We start from the raw sequence: 17,360 nt of genomic DNA on the forward strand, positions 1-17,360 counted from the left end.
TTGTCACATGGCCAGAGCTTGACGGGCACTAAACGAGCGTCTGCTTTTGCAACTAGTCCCAACACTTACCTCCTGCCAGCGGCCTCTGTAGTAAAGCTGAAACAGCGCCTTCACACAGGGCACTGTCAAGAAACATAAACCAGCTACTGTCTAGTCCAGGCATGTCGTGGATCTAAGTAACTTCCAGATGCAAAAATTAGCAAGTTTAAATTCAGCCTGGGGAAAAATAACTGCTATATAAAGAAAGTTGTTTTATTAATTCATTAAATACAAGTAAAATTCTGCATTTCTTCTACCTAACTGTCATGAGATGAGATTAGCATTCTGTGGACAAGTCTGTGCTAGCCTAAAAGTACCTGTTGTTTTTCAACACGTTTCACCTCTGGTTTTGCTCTTTCCCTTAATCTCTCTCTGCTTTGTTTTTGAGCATTTATGAAGACAAGTCTCAGGCTTGCTCTGCTCCAAACTTTATGGAAGGGATAAAAAACAGCCGACACCCTTCCCAGTGACACTCATGGGTCTGGGTCTCTTGCCACCACTCAGATACACCTAATGGAAGCAGTGGAAGGGGGCCTGGCTGAACACCAATACCCTTTGTCAGCAGGACAGGTTTATGAAGCTGCGGTCAGCAAGCGGAGCACAGAGCAGCTCCCTTCTGGCCTCATCTACCAACTGAGCAGCCGAGGCTCTGATCCTAGTTAAACTGCTTGCATACGTCTCTGCTGGTGTGTAGTGAAGGCACCAGACCAGTTTAATTCTCTTTCCATTCTACCTGTAGTTACATGTGGGTGATCAGTAATGTGTGTGCTCCGTGATTCGGCTGCTGTCCCGGGGGGTTAGGAAGCCCAAGCGTGCTTGCAGGATGCTCTGAAAGCCATAGTTGGTAACAGAAGTTAGAGTGCTTTCAAAGAGGTAACAGACATGGACTCATCAGTGTGTTTCTGGCCATTTTTTCCTAGGGAACTATGAGTTGGTCAGCTTATTGCTAAGCAGGGGTGCTGATCCTCTCCTGAGTATGTTGGAAGTCAACGGTATGTCGTCTTCGCTTCACGAAGACATGAACTGCTTCAGTCACTCAGCTGCACATGGGCACAGGTAAAGCTCCGCTCGCGTTCAGAACAGGTTTCTTTGCTGGAGGCTATCACTGTAGGTATTCCTGCGTGACTTTGTTAGCTGCCTTAGCGCAAACCCTTGGGTGTGCAGGTCAGCGGATGGTGTAAGACTCTTCTGACAGCAGCCAGCCATTGTTTGTTTGTCTCAGACCATCCCAATTCTGAGGCAGGCGGTGCCTTTTAGGCACTCTGGGGAACGGAAAGATACTTTACACTGGTAGTTGCTCTCTGTTACATCCCTTTGAGAAAAAATTATGCAACACTTTCATTATTCAGCAACTGTAACTTTTATCAAAGGGGTTATATTTTAGTCAAAAGCACAAAATACAACAGAGAGATCTTTGTTTGATTTTTCTTAATTGTCTCATTTACTGGTCTAGCTCTGTAGCACTAGGAGTGAGCAGGAGCTGGTTGTAGGCCATATACGAGCAGGCCGAGTTCCAGTTGTGGGTAGGTTATGAGATTGTAGTTTGTGTTCTCAGACAGAATCTAATTGCGTTAAGGTGGCAAAAATAATCTGCAGCAGGATTTGGTTGGCTGCATCTCTGGTTTTTTAGATGGCTGACCAAGAGGTCAGTCATTAAAATGCTGAAAAGCCAGGCTGGGTTTTCCAGCCCCGTTTTCAGGGTAGTAATTTAGAAACAAGACATTCCTTACAAACTCATCCAGAAATCCTTCTGTTCCCAGAAAAAAATGCTAGCATAACGAGCCAATTAAAACAGCCCTGAAACCACCCGTGTAGATGGGCTGAGAGATACCTGCAGGGTCTTACAGCCGCACAGCTGGTCCTTCCAGTGGCACCTGAAATAGTAGCTACCTTGCTTGAACACAGCTGTGCTTTACCGTGGTGCCAGCACACCTCCAGGTACATCACACATCTGGATACGCCAGGGAAAAGTACCCCAAGCTCAAATGAGGCCCAAACTCTGCAGAGCTGGAACGGCCTCATGCAGTTATTTACAGTGTAAAACGACGCAGACACTGTTCTGTTCCCGATTCTGTTCCCCTCCCACAATCTTCTGCAACATCTAACCATGCAAACCGTGACACTCACGGCTTGTTCTCCAGGCGGCTAGGGCAGGGGGAGCCTGAAGCACAGAGTTCTCTGGCTTTAGTCACACTGAGCGGCACGGGTGCCAGGAGAGCACCGGCTAGCGGCAGTTCAGCATCGCAGCCCAGGGCTCGGCTGGGGAATGGCTGCTGCAGATGGCCGCAGCTGTTGCAGGGACGCCAGCAACACAAACTTTCCAACCTGGCTGGACACAAGAAAGCCTCTTGCTTGCAGCGGCTGTGTGAAATGCCAAACCAAAAAAAAATAAAAACATTCTCCCTGGATTTAGGGATGCAGAACTATCATTTTTTTATGGTTTCTATTTACTGATAGAGGAAGCGGGTCTGACTAAAACAGCATAACAGTACTTGAAGATGGTCACTGGGGAAAATGGCAAGAGTTCTAACAGATAGTCTGGGTAAATCTTAGTTCAGCACTTTAAGATGTTACCCTACTGGTGGCTGGCAGAAGGGCGCGTGCTTCTATGCCAAAGCACAGACCGTGATCCAGAGCCAGCCTGCCCCAGCGCTGAGGTATTCCCAGGTACCACGAAGGTGCCAGGAGCATGTTCTATGCTTTTGCCCTTGCGACCAGGGCATCAATTTCTAGCCCGTGGGATAGGGAAGAACAAGCGGTTTAAATGCTGCTCCATGTTGCCAGCTGTCTGTCTTTGGGAAGGGGATTATTATTTATAAGCCAGACCCCTAAAGCCAAATCACCATAGTTCTTGTCTGAATTGTTGATATTTATTAATAAGAGCTCTCTCTTCTTCTTCCTCAGGAATGTTCTGCGCAAGCTGCTGACCCAGCCGCAGCAACTGAAGGGAGACGTCCTCTCACTGGAGGAGATTTTAGCCGAGGGAGTGGAGAGTGACACCTCCAGCCAGGGCAGCTCCAGCGAGGGGCAAGTCAGGCTGTGTAAAACAAGGACGAAGGCTCTGCAGGAGGCCATGTATTACAGTGCTGAGCACGGCTACGTGGACATCACCATGGAGCTCAGGGCACTTGGTAGGGCGTTTGGTTTTAATCATTGTGCACATTTAAGGTGTAAAAAAAAATTTTTCCTCTGCCCCTTTCACTTGGAGAAGAATATGTAACTCCATCTGCAAAGCTGTCCCAAGCTTATGGGAACCACCTGTCTAAATTAGATACAAAAGTGTTTAAGGCTCCTTACAATTTAGGTTTTCTAATTTTTTTTTTCCAAATCCCTACTGATCTGGTAACCAGGAGAAAAGACTTCATGCCATGTTTGTGTATGGTTATATATTCTAACAAGCACAGTTCAGATTTATTTTGTAGTTCTGACTAATCATGAAGCTAAGTACACAACAGGGAGTCTCTGGTCCTCAACAAGTCAGCTACAGTTCCAGCTTAGGGTCCCGGTACCAATCCTTTGCTGCAGATAAATCAATCTGTCAACGACCCAGTTCAGTCATCTTTCATATCAAGACAAAAAATGTATCTGCTGTTAGGATGTAGGTAAAGATATGCTTCGGTGCTGCAAGGTGTTAGTAATAGCAGCAGGACAGTCTACTCACAGGTGCTTCAGCAATGACCATCTTTCACTGTCCTTTTTGCTGTCGCTACAGGAGTCCCATGGAAACTCCACGTGTGGATCGAGTCACTGCGGACAACCTTCTACCAGTCTCGTTACTCAGTCGTACAGACCCTCTTACGGGAATTTGTCACCATTAAAGAGGAGGACTATAATGAAGAACTGGTTAACGAAGGGTTGCAGCTCATGTTTGACATCCTTAAAACCAGCAAAGTAATTATTAGTTTTGTAACAGTATCAAGGTCATGTTTGGGTTTTGCTGTTGTAGGAGGTAGCGCACAAGAACAAGGGAATGCCTATGCAGGGGCCCTAAAGAGTTTTCGCATGAAAATGTTCCCAGCAGCGTTTATCTAAACTCATATGCGGCCCTCGCAGCGAAGGCATTTGTTTCAATAGAAGGGAAAGCTATTCTGTTAACGTCCAACCCAGCAACCGCCTTTTGAAACCATGTGAATGTGACAGGAAGAGTTACCAATACAGTACTGGGGGGTTCAGGTTCTCTCAAGAGTGTCTTCTAGGAGTTTTCTGAACAATGTTTTTGTTCAGTGACATTTTCCTTCTACATTTTATTTAAAGGTTCCTATGACTGTTTTTACATTGCTTTGCGAGGCATGTCTAGACCAGATTTGATCCATGGCATTATAGCGTGGCTGTCCCATTTTGCAGATAAGCTCACCCAGTCTCTACTGTGTTCTCCCCCCCGAAGCTGCTGCCTTCCGTGTTAGAGGGGGATGCCTGCCCTCTGACTGCAGGCGGGACACATCTGTAACACACAAGGCGGGGGAAGCTGAGGAGTGTACACAGCTCCTCTCAGTACCTCCCTTAACTGGTCACTGCAACTTAAGATTGTAACAGTCCGTTAAACGAAAAGCAAGAGAGAGAACTGGCTACTAAACCCAATCTGACATTCAGCTCGTGTCGTGAATCAAATCTTGCTGAGAACACGCCTGAGGGCTCACCTGTTACAGAGAGGCGAAGGGTGAGCTTTGGCTGACGGCCTTTCTCCCTCGAGGAAGGCTGTCCCGTAAACTGTCGCTGAGAGAATTCCTGCAGAGCGCAGTTGCTGTAAGCCTGATGAACTATTACAGCGTGTCTGAAACCTGTTCGATGCCAAGTGCTGACTGACAATACCTGTTCCGTCCTCCTTACAGAACGACTCTATCAATCAGCAGCTTGCCTCCATCTTCACCCACTGCTACGGCAGCAGTCCCATACCCAGCATTCCCGAAATCCGAAAGACACTGCCAGCTCGGCTCGGTAAGGCGCTCACCTGAACAGTCAAGTTCTTGGGACTTTTTTTTTTTTAAAGCATCCACAGTTTCAAAAAGCATTCACCCTCTTTTTTTCTTACCCTAACAGATCCTCACTTTCTAAACAATAAAGAAATGTCTGATGTGACTTTCTTAGTAGAAGGAAAACTATTTTATGCACACAAAGTTCTGCTGGTTACTGCATCTAACAGGTGAGTTGCCTTCCACAGCCACATGTTAAAGGAAGGTCTGGTCTCTGATGCGCATGACTGGCTCTCACTCAGTCACTGCAGGAAGGCAGCTGCCAAGGGTACGGACTACAGACCATAATCCAGGTCTGCAGGACCAAACCCCACATCTCCTGTGCTACTGTTAATAATAGAAGAGTAGTTCCAGCCACTCCTAGTAAGTGGTAGAGATTCCCAGAGCCCTGCTGACATAAACCAACGAGAATCATCCCTAAAAACCTGGGCGTACATATCCAGCCCTGCCTTTCCATTCCTGCCCGTGGAGCTCACTGCTCTGCAGTGCCTGCAGCTCTCACCCTGACCCGGTACACTGGCAGTTATTAGTTTCGTTCCCTGTTACTGGCACAGGAACAGCATTTTGCAACTATTACAGGGTGGGATTGGATCAGACCCAAGCAACTTACAGGTTAAGTTGTCCCTGAAGTTCTAAACTAACTGTCATTAAATTGAAAGAAATGTTTCAGTTTTCAAGAGCAGGGAAGGCTCTTTATTTTCCCCTGGCTTAGGCTGTTTGTCAGCAGGTAACAGGTATGTGATGCACTAATACAGAAATCTATTAAAACTGTTCTCAGGTTTAAGACGCTAATGACCAATAAAACAGAGCACGACGGCCACGGCAGCAAGACTGTTGAAATCAGCGATATGAAATACAATATTTTCAAGGTATGTAACTTACTCTACCTTTTCATCTTTTCATGTACTTGGAAGCTAAGTCTAAGCCAAGGCCCAATATAACAGGTAATTTACAAGCAGAGATGGAGTTTGTTTCAGTGCACCTGTATTTCGGGAGTGTTCTGATCTTTGTCCAAACTTTTCAGTAGGACCAACCTTAAAACAGAAACCTCCAGCCTATATTCTTATTTTCTTACTAGGCAGCTGACTCCTCCATACAGCAAGAGAAAGCAGTCTTAGACTTTTAAGACACCATTTTTATACTTTTTATGGCACCGTTTTCATGCCGTGCTAAGCATGAAGTAAACTTATTTACAGCAGGTGGACTGCCAGGCTCCACGTTAATTCAGGTCAGGTGACCGTAAGTCAGCCGTGTCCCTTTCAGGAAGGGCTCAGAACTGAGAATCCCACTTTGCTTTTATGATGTTTCCATATATGTGGTAACTGTTTCACTACAGCACTGAAGCTTTTCCTTTTCCTCTGTAAGCAGAGAGAAGGGGCAAAGCTGCCGGTCAGCAATACTGTCATCTCACGCAGAGGGGATGGAGTTGACTCTAAACATCTTTCTTCTGCTTGAAAGGGCCTAGGCATGTTTTGTGTCAGACAGATGACATCCACATTCTGCAGCTTAGGCCATGACAGAAAAAAGAAAATGTAACTGAGTATATTGAACAAAGATGTTGCTAAAGATAAACTTTTGCTTCACTGAAGAGAGCAACAAATAAAAAAGAATTAAACCAGTGAGATACTCCAGGGAATTAAACAATTTGATAGCAAACAAAATCAGAGGAATTAAGGAGATGATGGCATTCTACAGCAGTCTCAGTTACGGTGCACGGAGGGTGCTGCTCCTGGCTCTGCTGGAAAGCAGCTTTGCTCCCCTGTAATTCCGTTATACACATAAGGCTCAGATTTGTTACCACTGCTGTTAGAAACGGTAAGCACAGCGTGCAGTCCCACACCTGCTCCCACAGCACCCAGGACACTGGAATGACTTCTCTTCCCAACACCAAATCCAGTAGTTCCCTAGATAAGGTGGTACCAGTTGAGCTGGGGGGTGCGCAGGCAGATGAAAGAGCGAAGCTGCCTCTTGCTCTCCCTGCAAACAATTAGGCCTTTTCCTCTAGCCCTGATGGGGGGGCTGGAAGCTGATTAGAAGCACAGCAGGGGAGCCAAGTGGCTGGGAGGTCCCCCAGACACACATGCTGGTGGTGTGGCGGTTTCAGTGCTCCAGCGAGCTGGCAGCTCTGCGTGTGACCAGCCTGCAAGGCTTTACAAAACCCGATCCAAGGAACAGTTTCACAAGGACGTTTGTGTTGCTCAGAGACACACTGTCACCCCCGGCCTAAAACCCTCAACAGGACCCTTTTCAGAGCCCGAGGAAGAAAAGTGTATTAGAAAGCAGCAGATTTGCAACACTAGGGAAAAAAGCCGAGGGTAAAGGTGAGAGCCAGCGTACCACGCAATTCCCGTCTGCTCGGGAAGGGGAGCGCAGCCGTTCGCAGCCCCTTGTGCCTCCAGTGACCACAGCTTCATGCCCGGCCTTCTTCCCATTTCAGATGCTGATGCAGTATTTGTACTATGGAGGAACAGAATCTATGGAAATTCCCACCACTGACATCCTAGAGGTGAGCGTGGTTTCTTCTAAATCTTGCCAAGTGCACTGAGGCATAAACAAAGCTTGCAGGGGAAAAGCCAGGAGCCAACGGCAAAGCTTCCAATCCAGGAGCATACTTCACACTTTGAAACGAGCTTGAAGTTTCAAAACACCGTTGTTTGGAACTGAGAACTACCAGTTATGTCTTGCTACATCCCCGAGATGCTGGCGGCAGGGAGGGAAATCACTACAGTGCTTCTGGTGCCCAGCGCTGGGCGGAAGCCTGCTTTGCCCATCCTCTCTGTCCAGGGAGATTCAGTGGGGCACAGAAGAGGTGCAGCTGAGCCAGCAGCTCTGGTGCCCACAGCAGCCCAACACCGAGGGGCTGCAATTGTAGAGAAATAACCGATTTCAAGCTGACCTTCTGCAGAGCAGCTGCTGGTACCGCTCAGGTTGGACTTAGAGCGCTTCCACAGCACAAACAGGCCCTTGTTCAATAACGCTGCTCAGTTACAAGCAGTCCGTGAAATTAAAGCTTGAAGCTAAAGATTACACACAACTATTTTTTTTTTCCTCAGGAGAGGAAAGGGGGCTTTGAGCGCTCTAGGGCTCGTGTTAGGGTGACAGGAGGTAGCACCAATATGCTTTGCTAAGAGGGGAAATCTGCCTGTCGTGTCAGCGAGGCACCGAGTGGCCTCTCTGGTCTGGTGTGAGGACTTGGCCGTTGGAGCAGGGAGCCGGGGATCGTTCAGAGGGGAACTCATCAGCTCTGTGTGCCTTCCCTGAGCCTCTCGGGGCTCATGATCTCAAATTGCTTCTCTCTTGCCCTGATAGCTCTTGTCGGCTGCCAGCCTGTTCCAACTGGATGGCCTCCAGAGACACTGTGAAATCCTCTGTGCCCAGACGATCAACACGGAGAACTCCGTTAACATCTATAAATATGCAAAGGTAGGTGCCAAACTGCCTTGTTTCAGAATCACAATGAAGCAGCGCGTGTGCTTTCTGCAGCCTCCTTTTGGGAACTAAATACAACAGGCCCAGAGCAGGCACCGTGATGCTGGTAACCCTACCCTGACTGCAGCCACGAGTGAGATGTATTCCAGTTCCAGTCTGGGAAGTCCTACACAGCCCCAATACGTTTTCTTGTCTAAACCAGTCATGTATGAAATTGCTGCAAGATCCCTACAGAGCAGGGGAGAGGTGTCTTAGCAGGCTGGTAAGTGTGTGCAACACCAGCAAAGCCTAAGAGACTCAAATCCTCAGAGCAGCAGGGGCAATTGATTGTAGCACAGCAGCTAAGTAGTAAACCCTTTCCTAGCACAAACTCTACTGTTCGACGCAGATATTCACCTCTGTAGCGAATAACCCACATTATCAAGAAAATCATAACTACTGGATGTTTGCAGGACCAGATCCCTTGAAGACAAGCAGAAAGACAAAGGGGCTGATAATGGTGTGCATGTTTACTGGCGTGCAGTGTCACACTGATCCTTTTCAGTTCCTGACTCTGGCACTGGGTCATTCTTTTCCATGGAACTTGGACTGGTTTCTGTCAGGACGTAAAATTTAACGGTGCACAATGGTAGAGAGGGGGAAGGGAGCGTTGCCTACTGGCCTTTACTAAATTTGCTTAAATTACTATTTGCACAAAATTCTCAGAAACAGGGGGTGCGCATGCACGCACAGTGCTTCTTAATACTGAACTTGGGTTTCATTGTTCTCCCCTTACTGAGCTGGTTCTGAAGCAAAGGGAACCAGATCACAGCCAGAAATCCACCTAATGTGCTTTAGAAGCGCAATATCCTTGTTTTCCTACGTTCAGCTCCCTTTTCTAGGGGTTAAGCTCACATCCCATGCACCACACTCTTACCGCCTCGAGCGGAGCGCACCATCTGGCAGCGCAGAGTTTTATGTCGCGGCACACGAACTCCTGGCTTGCACAGCTAAACAGGTATCTTGGCCGCTTCGTCAGCCAGTTGCTCTGCTCCTTTAAGGGGAAGGGACTGGAGTGCAGGCCAGCAGCTCTGCCAACAGCAGGCCAGCAGGGGAAGGAATTAAAAGAGCCTGAATGCCTCTGCCGAGGTCCTGCATTCAGTGCTTTTCCTGCCATCCTCCTTCTGTCTTAGAAAATATTAAAGGGAAAAGCATTAGCAATGAGGAGCAGCTCAGGCACGCCCCTGAGGTCTGCGGCATACAGAAAAGGCTAACTGGTTCTCCTCTCTCTGCAGATTCACAACGCGCCTGAACTAGCCTCTTTTTGCGAAGGCTTCTTCCTCAAACACATGAGCTCTCTCCTAGAGCAGGACTCATTCAAACAGCTGATCTACAGCAGGAACAGCAAAGTGCAAGGCCTGGACCCTCTGCGGGACTTGCAGACAGCCCTGGCCAGCCGCCTGCACTCTGTGTACGTCACCTCCAGGGTGTGAAGCAGGAACAAGGCAGTGGCAGGAGCACTGGTTCAACTGGTTCAAACTGCACGGGGATGCGTCGTCAGGCAGAGCAGCAGCTTTCCTGTTTGCCTTCTGGATGTTGCTGAAAGTCCCCTCCAAGAGATACCCCCTAGGCAAGCGTGCTGTGCCTCGTCCCGCTGATGCTGACGGAGGGGGAGCTGGCTTCTCTGTGCTACTACTGACACAGAAACACTGTCACAGCGCAAACAAGAACTGAGGACGCAAGTGAAGACCCTGAACCCAAGAGACTGTCAGCGCTGCCCTTTGAACAACCACAACGCAGGGCTGTAGAGAAGCGAGACAATTTACCTAGACCCAGCACCTCATATGTAGTCTTTAAGCGTCTGCCTACACGCCCTAACAGCCACCTAGTTCATACGCATAATGTTTTACGCGTCAAATGGCTGCGTAGAAGGAGTTCTCTAACCCCGCGGACACCGCCCGCACAGCAAGGCACCCGTCTGAGCAAAGGCTGGCGCGCGCAAATGCTTCGCTCTAGTAATAACCACCAGTGTCTGTGCCTGTCGGGAGGGTCTGACCTAAGTCCTCCCCCAAACTGCTGGCACCTTGAGAGAGATTTTGTAGATGCTCAAAGCTGAGTAGAAACTAATACTAAATCTGAATTTACTCCCTCTTTAAACCTACTATGAAGAACAGACGTGGGGCAGGGAGGGGAGAATTGTTTTTTTGGTTTTGTTTTTTTTTTAATACGTTTCACTGTGCTAGTTGTTAATCTGGATCCATTTTGAGGGGAAAAAAAGACCATCTGCCCTTTCACCACGGAGGTTTGATAGTCCCCATGACTTTCACCATAAAAACCTCTTTCTGAGAGACCTGACACTAAAGACTCAGGTGTAGCAGGAGCTAGCACTGTGCTGAAAAACAGTCCGATAGCAACAAATAGCAATAAAAGTCTCCCTAAGACCCTGAGGAGCGCACAGCTGGAGAGTTTGTTCTTTGCCTGGTGCCAGCTGGGATTAGCAGCTCGAGTCTCCCTTCCACAGCCCCAGCCAGGCTGCCCTGGGGGGACTGGGCACAGCACCCACCTGACCAGTTCCCCTGGCAGGCTGCAGCCTAACATTTAGGCGGCGGCACTTAAACAAGATGCCTCCACTGGGTCGGTCACCATTCACGTTCTTCCCGTGTTGGCAGCAGACAGATGGTTCTGGTCCTGAAGGACTCACTGGAGGCTGCCTTCTAGCTGCCCGAGGAGAACTAAAAGGAGACAGTTCACCCTACAGTTTTGGGTCTGAAGCAGTGTTTTGTGTGTGTGGTTCTTCCTTTTAAATAATCCCAGCCCTAGGAAGGCAGTTAGTTGTGTAAAAATGCATACCCTGCTCTTACCAACAGCTTTAAGGAAAAGACCTTCAGCTCTCTGTTAGCGCTCACCAAGAACATTTGCTAAGATGCTTTCATCCGGTACAGGTGGGTGAAGGAGAGGAGGAAGCCAAGTTCTCAGTGGAGAACTACTGCTTCTTAGAAATTCAACAATTAATATGGTAACTAAACACACTGGAAGAAGGAGGCTCAGCTGGGCCCGAGCTCCAAAGCACAACATAGACACGGTTTAGGCAGATGAAGGGATCTCCCAGAAAATCCATCAAAATTTGACATCGCCTCATTCCTACAGGAGTTAGATGAGAGGCAAACCGCACGCAAGGATAAACGTTTCTAGCCTGCACTCAGCAAGCTGACAGACAGTTGGTCAGGGCACCCCCAGCCTTCCTTTAGGCACGCCCCCACTTCGGAAGATCACCAGCGAAAATAACCCTATTTATTATGAGAAAGCCATACAGGGGGTTCAAAATTGTCACTGACCTGCCTGAAAAATATTACAAAAAGCTTTATCTTGGAAAGTATTTTCAAGTAGCTGCTCCAGCTATCTGTACAAATATGCAGGTCCTCTTTTGTTGCTGTAATATTACAATGCTTTGTTAATTGTACATTAATGTTGTCATTTATGTAAATGTACCAGGATTTTATTAACAACGTAATTTTAAAATACACAGCTGCTGTTATTTATTCTGCTTTTCTAACAATGAGAAAAACCGTATTTAAAGACACTTCTACGGAAAAGGCTGTTGCAGTTTTACCATCTTAAATTCGTTTTGGTACATATACCTGATTTTGTGCTTTAAAACAAGGGCTAAAGCGGCATTCATTTCCCCTTCTAGGCTCATTTTTTGACTTAGTAAGTTTAACTCGTGGTTTCCCTGGCTGAAGCAAGGTTACCTGCGTTCTATCGAAAAGCAGCAGATGGTAGCATCCAAGAAACCCCCTAATTCTAGGACGCTTCCCTGCAGCAGAGGAGACAGTGAAGGTTAACCGTTGCTTTAACCCAGAGGTGTTCAGGCAGCCCTCAGAAGTTAAACATCTGATTCGCCCCCTCCCAAGTGCCAACAGACAGAACGTACAAAAGCAGGTCCTGCTTCCTCCCGCGTCACCTCGGAACCCCAGGGGCCACGATGGCTCTGTCTGGAACTTTGCTGTAGCCGCAGCAGGATTCGTGTCAGAGCAGAGAGTATTTAAGAACACTCCGACAGCCACACAGACGCAGGCGTGCGACAGTCTGGGAAGTGAGGGCGTGCATTTATCTATGAGGTAAGAAGTATAAAGGTTTAAGAGCAAGAATCTGACCTAGAACTATTTTTTTTTTCCTTCCCCTAAGTTGACCCCATAAATCTTGCAGACCCCCACCGAGTCTGGGGATAATGGCTGAGCTGAAACTCTGAATTTGGTGCCTCTGCAGGACTCAAATACTTCCTTAGAAGGCCGAGCACATTTAGAGGAAACCATTAATACTGCCAGAACCCGTACAGAACCTCTGCCTGCTTCTTCCCTTGAACTCCCCATCGCACACCTGAACAAAGGGAGCCGCGCAGCGTACCAGTCTGGTGTAGCAAGACTAGAAATCCCGTTCTATAATAAATTACCGTCACGGGTATTTCTTAGCCTTTCGTTTACACCACCCCAGAGAGGGCTGCTGGGAATGGCACAAGAGGGGTGCTTTCTCTTGCATCGTGCCATCGTGCCAGCATGCTTGGAAACCCCCCAGTACAAACACCGACTTGTTCTCACAAACCATGGAATACCAAGATTCCCTTTGGAACACTTTAACAAGTAGATTCAATAGAAATGCAGTGCTGCCCTTGGAGTCCTAGCGAGTAACACTGCAGCGCTTGCCCAGCGCTGGGGAAGCACAGAACTTTGCTGTCCGCAATTACTTCAGGGAGCAGAGGAAACGAACAGAGCTCACACATCTGTCTGAACACACTTGACGACTTCCAGCCTAAAATAAAACCCTCTTTGCTTTATAATAAGCCTTTGCACAGCAGGCAAGCACCGGCTAATGCAGCACCGCTGCTAACTGGCCCTTTGCCCTCACCAAATGCTGCCCCAGCGACCAGAGATGGCTTCCTGCACCTGCCGCAGCAGAGACAGCCAGGGCGACTCGAGGGAAAAAAAAAAAGGAGAGTGGCGACTCCCCTGAGGAGCCGGGGCAGCAAGCTGCTGTCGCCGCTGCCTGTGGCAGAGGGGAGGATGCAAAAGCTGGATCTGCCTCCCCGAAGGGCAGGTTTTGAGTGTAAGGGATCCACTAATCCACAGAAAGAGAATACTGCACTCAGCACTATTTGCTCAAGAAAAGAGGGGCAAAAAAAAGTTTTCTGTCATATGATGAGAAAATCACGGCAGGGAAAAAAGCCTGGCTAGCAGCAACAGGCAGCCCCAGAGCTGGAGTCACTTCAGCGCTGCCCATACTCCGGCTGTTGCTAACTGGAAGGGGAGCAGGCGGGTCAACTGCTCAGCTACGGCGCTACCCTCACGGGGGGCAGCCAAAGCTCATCACTTCACCAACACGCTCACCGGATGGGCAGCTTACTAAACCGAGCACAGCATCTCACCCAACGCTCCCGCCTCCGTGCGCAGCTCGGGCTGGCGGCTACCGGTGTCCCTCACACGCCCACCAGCAGAAAGCAGTCGTTAGAAAACGCACACCACGAGGCGCGTGCAGCTTTAGGGCCCTTCCTTATCAAGAGACAGGCTTGTGATTCACAGGCTACGTAGGGAAGCAGTAGTGACACAGACAAACCAAAATCCAGCTGTGGAAGCAAAAAAAATCCCAAGGGACTATCACGATGGCCAAATGGAAGAGACATAACTTCCTTCTGCCCCTTCTATGCCTTGCCCTTATCCAGTACAGCCACCTTTGCTTTCCAGACAGCTCCCTTCTCCCTCACACAGCTGTGGGAGGCAAGACCCTCCTGGAAGTACAGCAGCAGGGAAGATCCTCAGCTTCACCGGTTTTACTTTCTCCCAGATAAGCCTCGAAGGTCAGCTCACTCCAGCTGTCAAAATAGCTCACGGGGCTCCAAGCAAGCGGGATGATTCCACTGACAACTAGGTCACATCTACCCACCACCTGCAGAGAGCCGCTCAGCTATACGTGGCTCTCCCATTTTCCTCCAATTAGCCGCAGCACTGCACCACTGCAGGCAAGCGAGCTCACACGGGCACTGGAGAGGAGGAGAGCGTGAACCCGCAGCAATGTGACAGAGCAGCGATCTGGGGAGCACCAAAAAAAGGCCACAGATCTGACCTCTTAGGTTTGAAACGGGGCCCGGGGCCTGAGACACCAACGTACATGGTTATTGGGTTCTGTAAAGACCTGTCGTCCCCGCCCCGCGACTAGGAACGGAGGAGGCATGGACAGGATGGCCAAGCTGGCTTGCCTGCGGTTAGATGGTGCACTGCAATTAGCAGGACACCAGGCTCCTTCAAGCATTCACAGCCCCATCTGCAGGGGATCTGGGTACAAAGACCAGAAACCTGCTCTAGTCAGAGGGAAACGGGCTCAAAACCAGCCCCAAACTACAATCCAGATACAAGATCGCTGTCTTCTCAGGTCCGACACCACATGGCATTTCCAGTGCACTTCTGGCTACAGAAAGACGCGCGCTCTTGCCTTGTTGCTGGATTGCATTCAACTAGCCCTTACTCTAGCTGGAATTTTAACCCAGCTTCACTGATGGAAAGCACAGGCAGAGGAAAATGTGGTTTGACTAGACTTGTTAAAAAAATAAAAATAAAAATCCACATCTCTCGCTTTTTTTAGTATCTGAGGGCTTTTTTCCACTTTGCTATTCAAAGAGCAATAGACAGGCAGAGGGATCCAAAAAGCTGCCAGGAATCATAAAATGTACACGGAAAACCTGAACAAGAACGGTTCAACTGAATACACATGTTTTCTGTAGAAATAGAAAAATTCCCCTTAAATACAACTCCCACTCAGAAACAGAGGGGCACACATGCAGCTCAAATCCTCCCAGCATTTTACAACAACTACAGCATACCCAGTTTACAGACAACAGAGCAAGAATTGCCACAGCCTGTAGCACACAGTGGAGACAGCTCTAGAAATATCTCAGCTAGGCAGTAAAATTCGGATGTGCTTGAAGAATACAGTTTCATTTTGCCTACTATCCTGCACCTTGATTTACATACAAGAGGTCTCGCTGGTCTATAGATACTGTCACAGATCGGCTCCTCCCTAGCCTGTTGTCACCAATGGTTCCAACGTGCTCCCCCCCAGACAGTGCCAGTACATCAGGTGTCAAAGCCGTTAGGACTGCTGCCTGCTAGCGGGAGACCTTATCCCTGAAACCACCAGAAACCTCAGCCTGATGTAAGGCTCACACAGGACCAGCTTCATCACAGCCACGCGCAGGTCTCAGCTGGGGCACAGTCCCAGCAGAGGACAGTCGAATTCATAATTTCGTAGCTGTTTAGCAGGGCCTTATAAATAAACAGAAACTTTGACATATTTTTTGTATAAATATGAACTTTATTTGAACTTCTTAGCTTTTTGATTCTCAACTTAGCCCTTAAAAAACACAAACCAATTTCTGAGCCCTAAAAGCATATGGGTGTTCTGTAATAAAACTTCTCTTAAACCTTAGTTTTGAACCTATTAGCGGAACTAGAGTTTAACGGCCCTCCTGAGACACGCATTGTAATTTGCACCACTTCTACATTTTAAGGAAGTTCAATCAGCATTTTCTTAGCTTAAGAAGTAATGTGCAATAAAAAAAGGCTTTCTGATACTGTCGCCTATTAGTAAGACCCAGAGCAAGTAAAACACTACCACCTGGGTGAGCAAACCAGCAATCTGCACAGGCCAGAGAATCTGAAATAACGACGGCTGCTTTATTAGTGCAAAGTTTCAACACACTTTAAAAGGACTCTAAAAGCATTTAAAGCTTTGACTTGCAGCCTGTTAAACCACAGTTCAATCTTGCCAAGCAGAGCATATGAAGTGGGCAAGCCAGTGACTCAGTAACCATGTAACAGTTCTGTACCTGCCCACCATGGGAAGCACGCCTGTGGTGTCCCTTCCTCAAATGGCTGAAGGGCAGGACTGGCTTGGGACAATCCACAAAAAACACCCTTTTACTACATTAACCATCCCTCAGGCAAACGTGCCCAACTCAAAAGGTTTCTGCATTGAGCTAAGCAAGACATTAGAAAACCACAGTCCTGCAGGTATCTGTGGGAAATGGGGTTTTGACGGTGCAGACCCCCCGGGCTAGCAAACAGCATCGAGGCCCAGCAACGCAGCTCGTTTGTCCGAACGGCTCTCTCACCCAGCCAGGGCGCGTCCCCCAGAAGGGCTCCAGCACCAGCCCCCCTGCGGTAGACCTTGGTCCTTTGTCTCTCAGGACCAAGTCAGGCACAGAAAACACCCAGACAACAGAGCGTCCAGCAGATTGTCCCCCAAAGCAAGGGGTCGTAGCTCTCCACTTCTCCCCCAGCAAGAGCACTTCTTACTCAATTTTTAACAATAACGGCAAAATCAAAGAGAATTCACACTCACCTTTTCTTTTGAGGAGTTCCTGGGCAGCTGTGAAGAGCCTGGACACTTCCTGCTCTCCATGCCTGCTTTCACAACTTCCTTGGAGCCAGTTCAGGTCAGCTAGCCACCACCTCATCCCTGCAGGCTGCCAGGGCTGCTCCTCTGCACAGCTGGGTGATAACGGGGCCCCTCATCAAGCCTTTAAGGGCTGCAGCTGCAGGTCTCCCTTCTCAGGGCTCAGCTGCTCCCAGCGAGGGGGATGGGCTGTTGCCACTGTCTCACAGTGGCTTGCTAACCAAGGGCACAGACAGGCTGTGCCGTGCAAGGCCCTTGTGTAGGAGATGCTTCGCAAACCAGCCTCCCAGAGAAGAAATACTGTCTTTACCTAGGAAGAAACTGTTTCTTCAAGGATTTTCCGTGAAAAGGAGCTGTGAGATCTGCCAAGTAAATGTCATGTGTATCAGCTGTTGGTAAGTCTTTCTGTTCCAAACCTCTAAGGTCCAAAGCCAGAACATCAGGACAATGCAGCAGGGCGCTGGGGTACGGGACAAGGACAGTCTGTGACAAAGGTGTGCC

General features: G+C 48.5%; 1 protein-coding gene across 6 annotated transcripts in view; it reads left to right on the forward strand.

Moving 5' to 3' along the window:
- ABTB2 (ankyrin repeat and BTB domain containing 2) overlaps window positions 1-11,997 on the forward strand; it is a 156,008-nt gene extending 144,011 nt beyond the window's left edge. For all 6 annotated transcript variants that reach the window (XM_056353165.1, XM_056353167.1, XM_056353164.1 and 3 more), the window contains 9 exons: window positions 960-1,095; window positions 2,944-3,170; window positions 3,752-3,930; window positions 4,869-4,974; window positions 5,077-5,179; window positions 5,788-5,878; window positions 7,447-7,515; window positions 8,319-8,432; window positions 9,713-11,997. In XM_056353165.1, coding sequence (XP_056209140.1) covers window positions 960-1,095; window positions 2,944-3,170; window positions 3,752-3,930; window positions 4,869-4,974; window positions 5,077-5,179; window positions 5,788-5,878; window positions 7,447-7,515; window positions 8,319-8,432; window positions 9,713-9,910 — 1,223 coding nt within the window. In that variant the 3' untranslated portion in view covers window positions 9,911-11,997. The remainder of the gene's footprint in view (window positions 1-959; window positions 1,096-2,943; window positions 3,171-3,751; window positions 3,931-4,868; window positions 4,975-5,076; window positions 5,180-5,787; window positions 5,879-7,446; window positions 7,516-8,318; window positions 8,433-9,712) is intronic.
- Window positions 11,998-17,360: the final 5,363 nt, after the last annotated feature.

This window comes from Falco biarmicus, chromosome 10 (genome assembly GCF_023638135.1).
Source record: "Falco biarmicus isolate bFalBia1 chromosome 10, bFalBia1.pri, whole genome shotgun sequence".
Classification (NCBI taxonomy): Eukaryota; Metazoa; Chordata; class Aves; order Falconiformes; family Falconidae; genus Falco; species Falco biarmicus.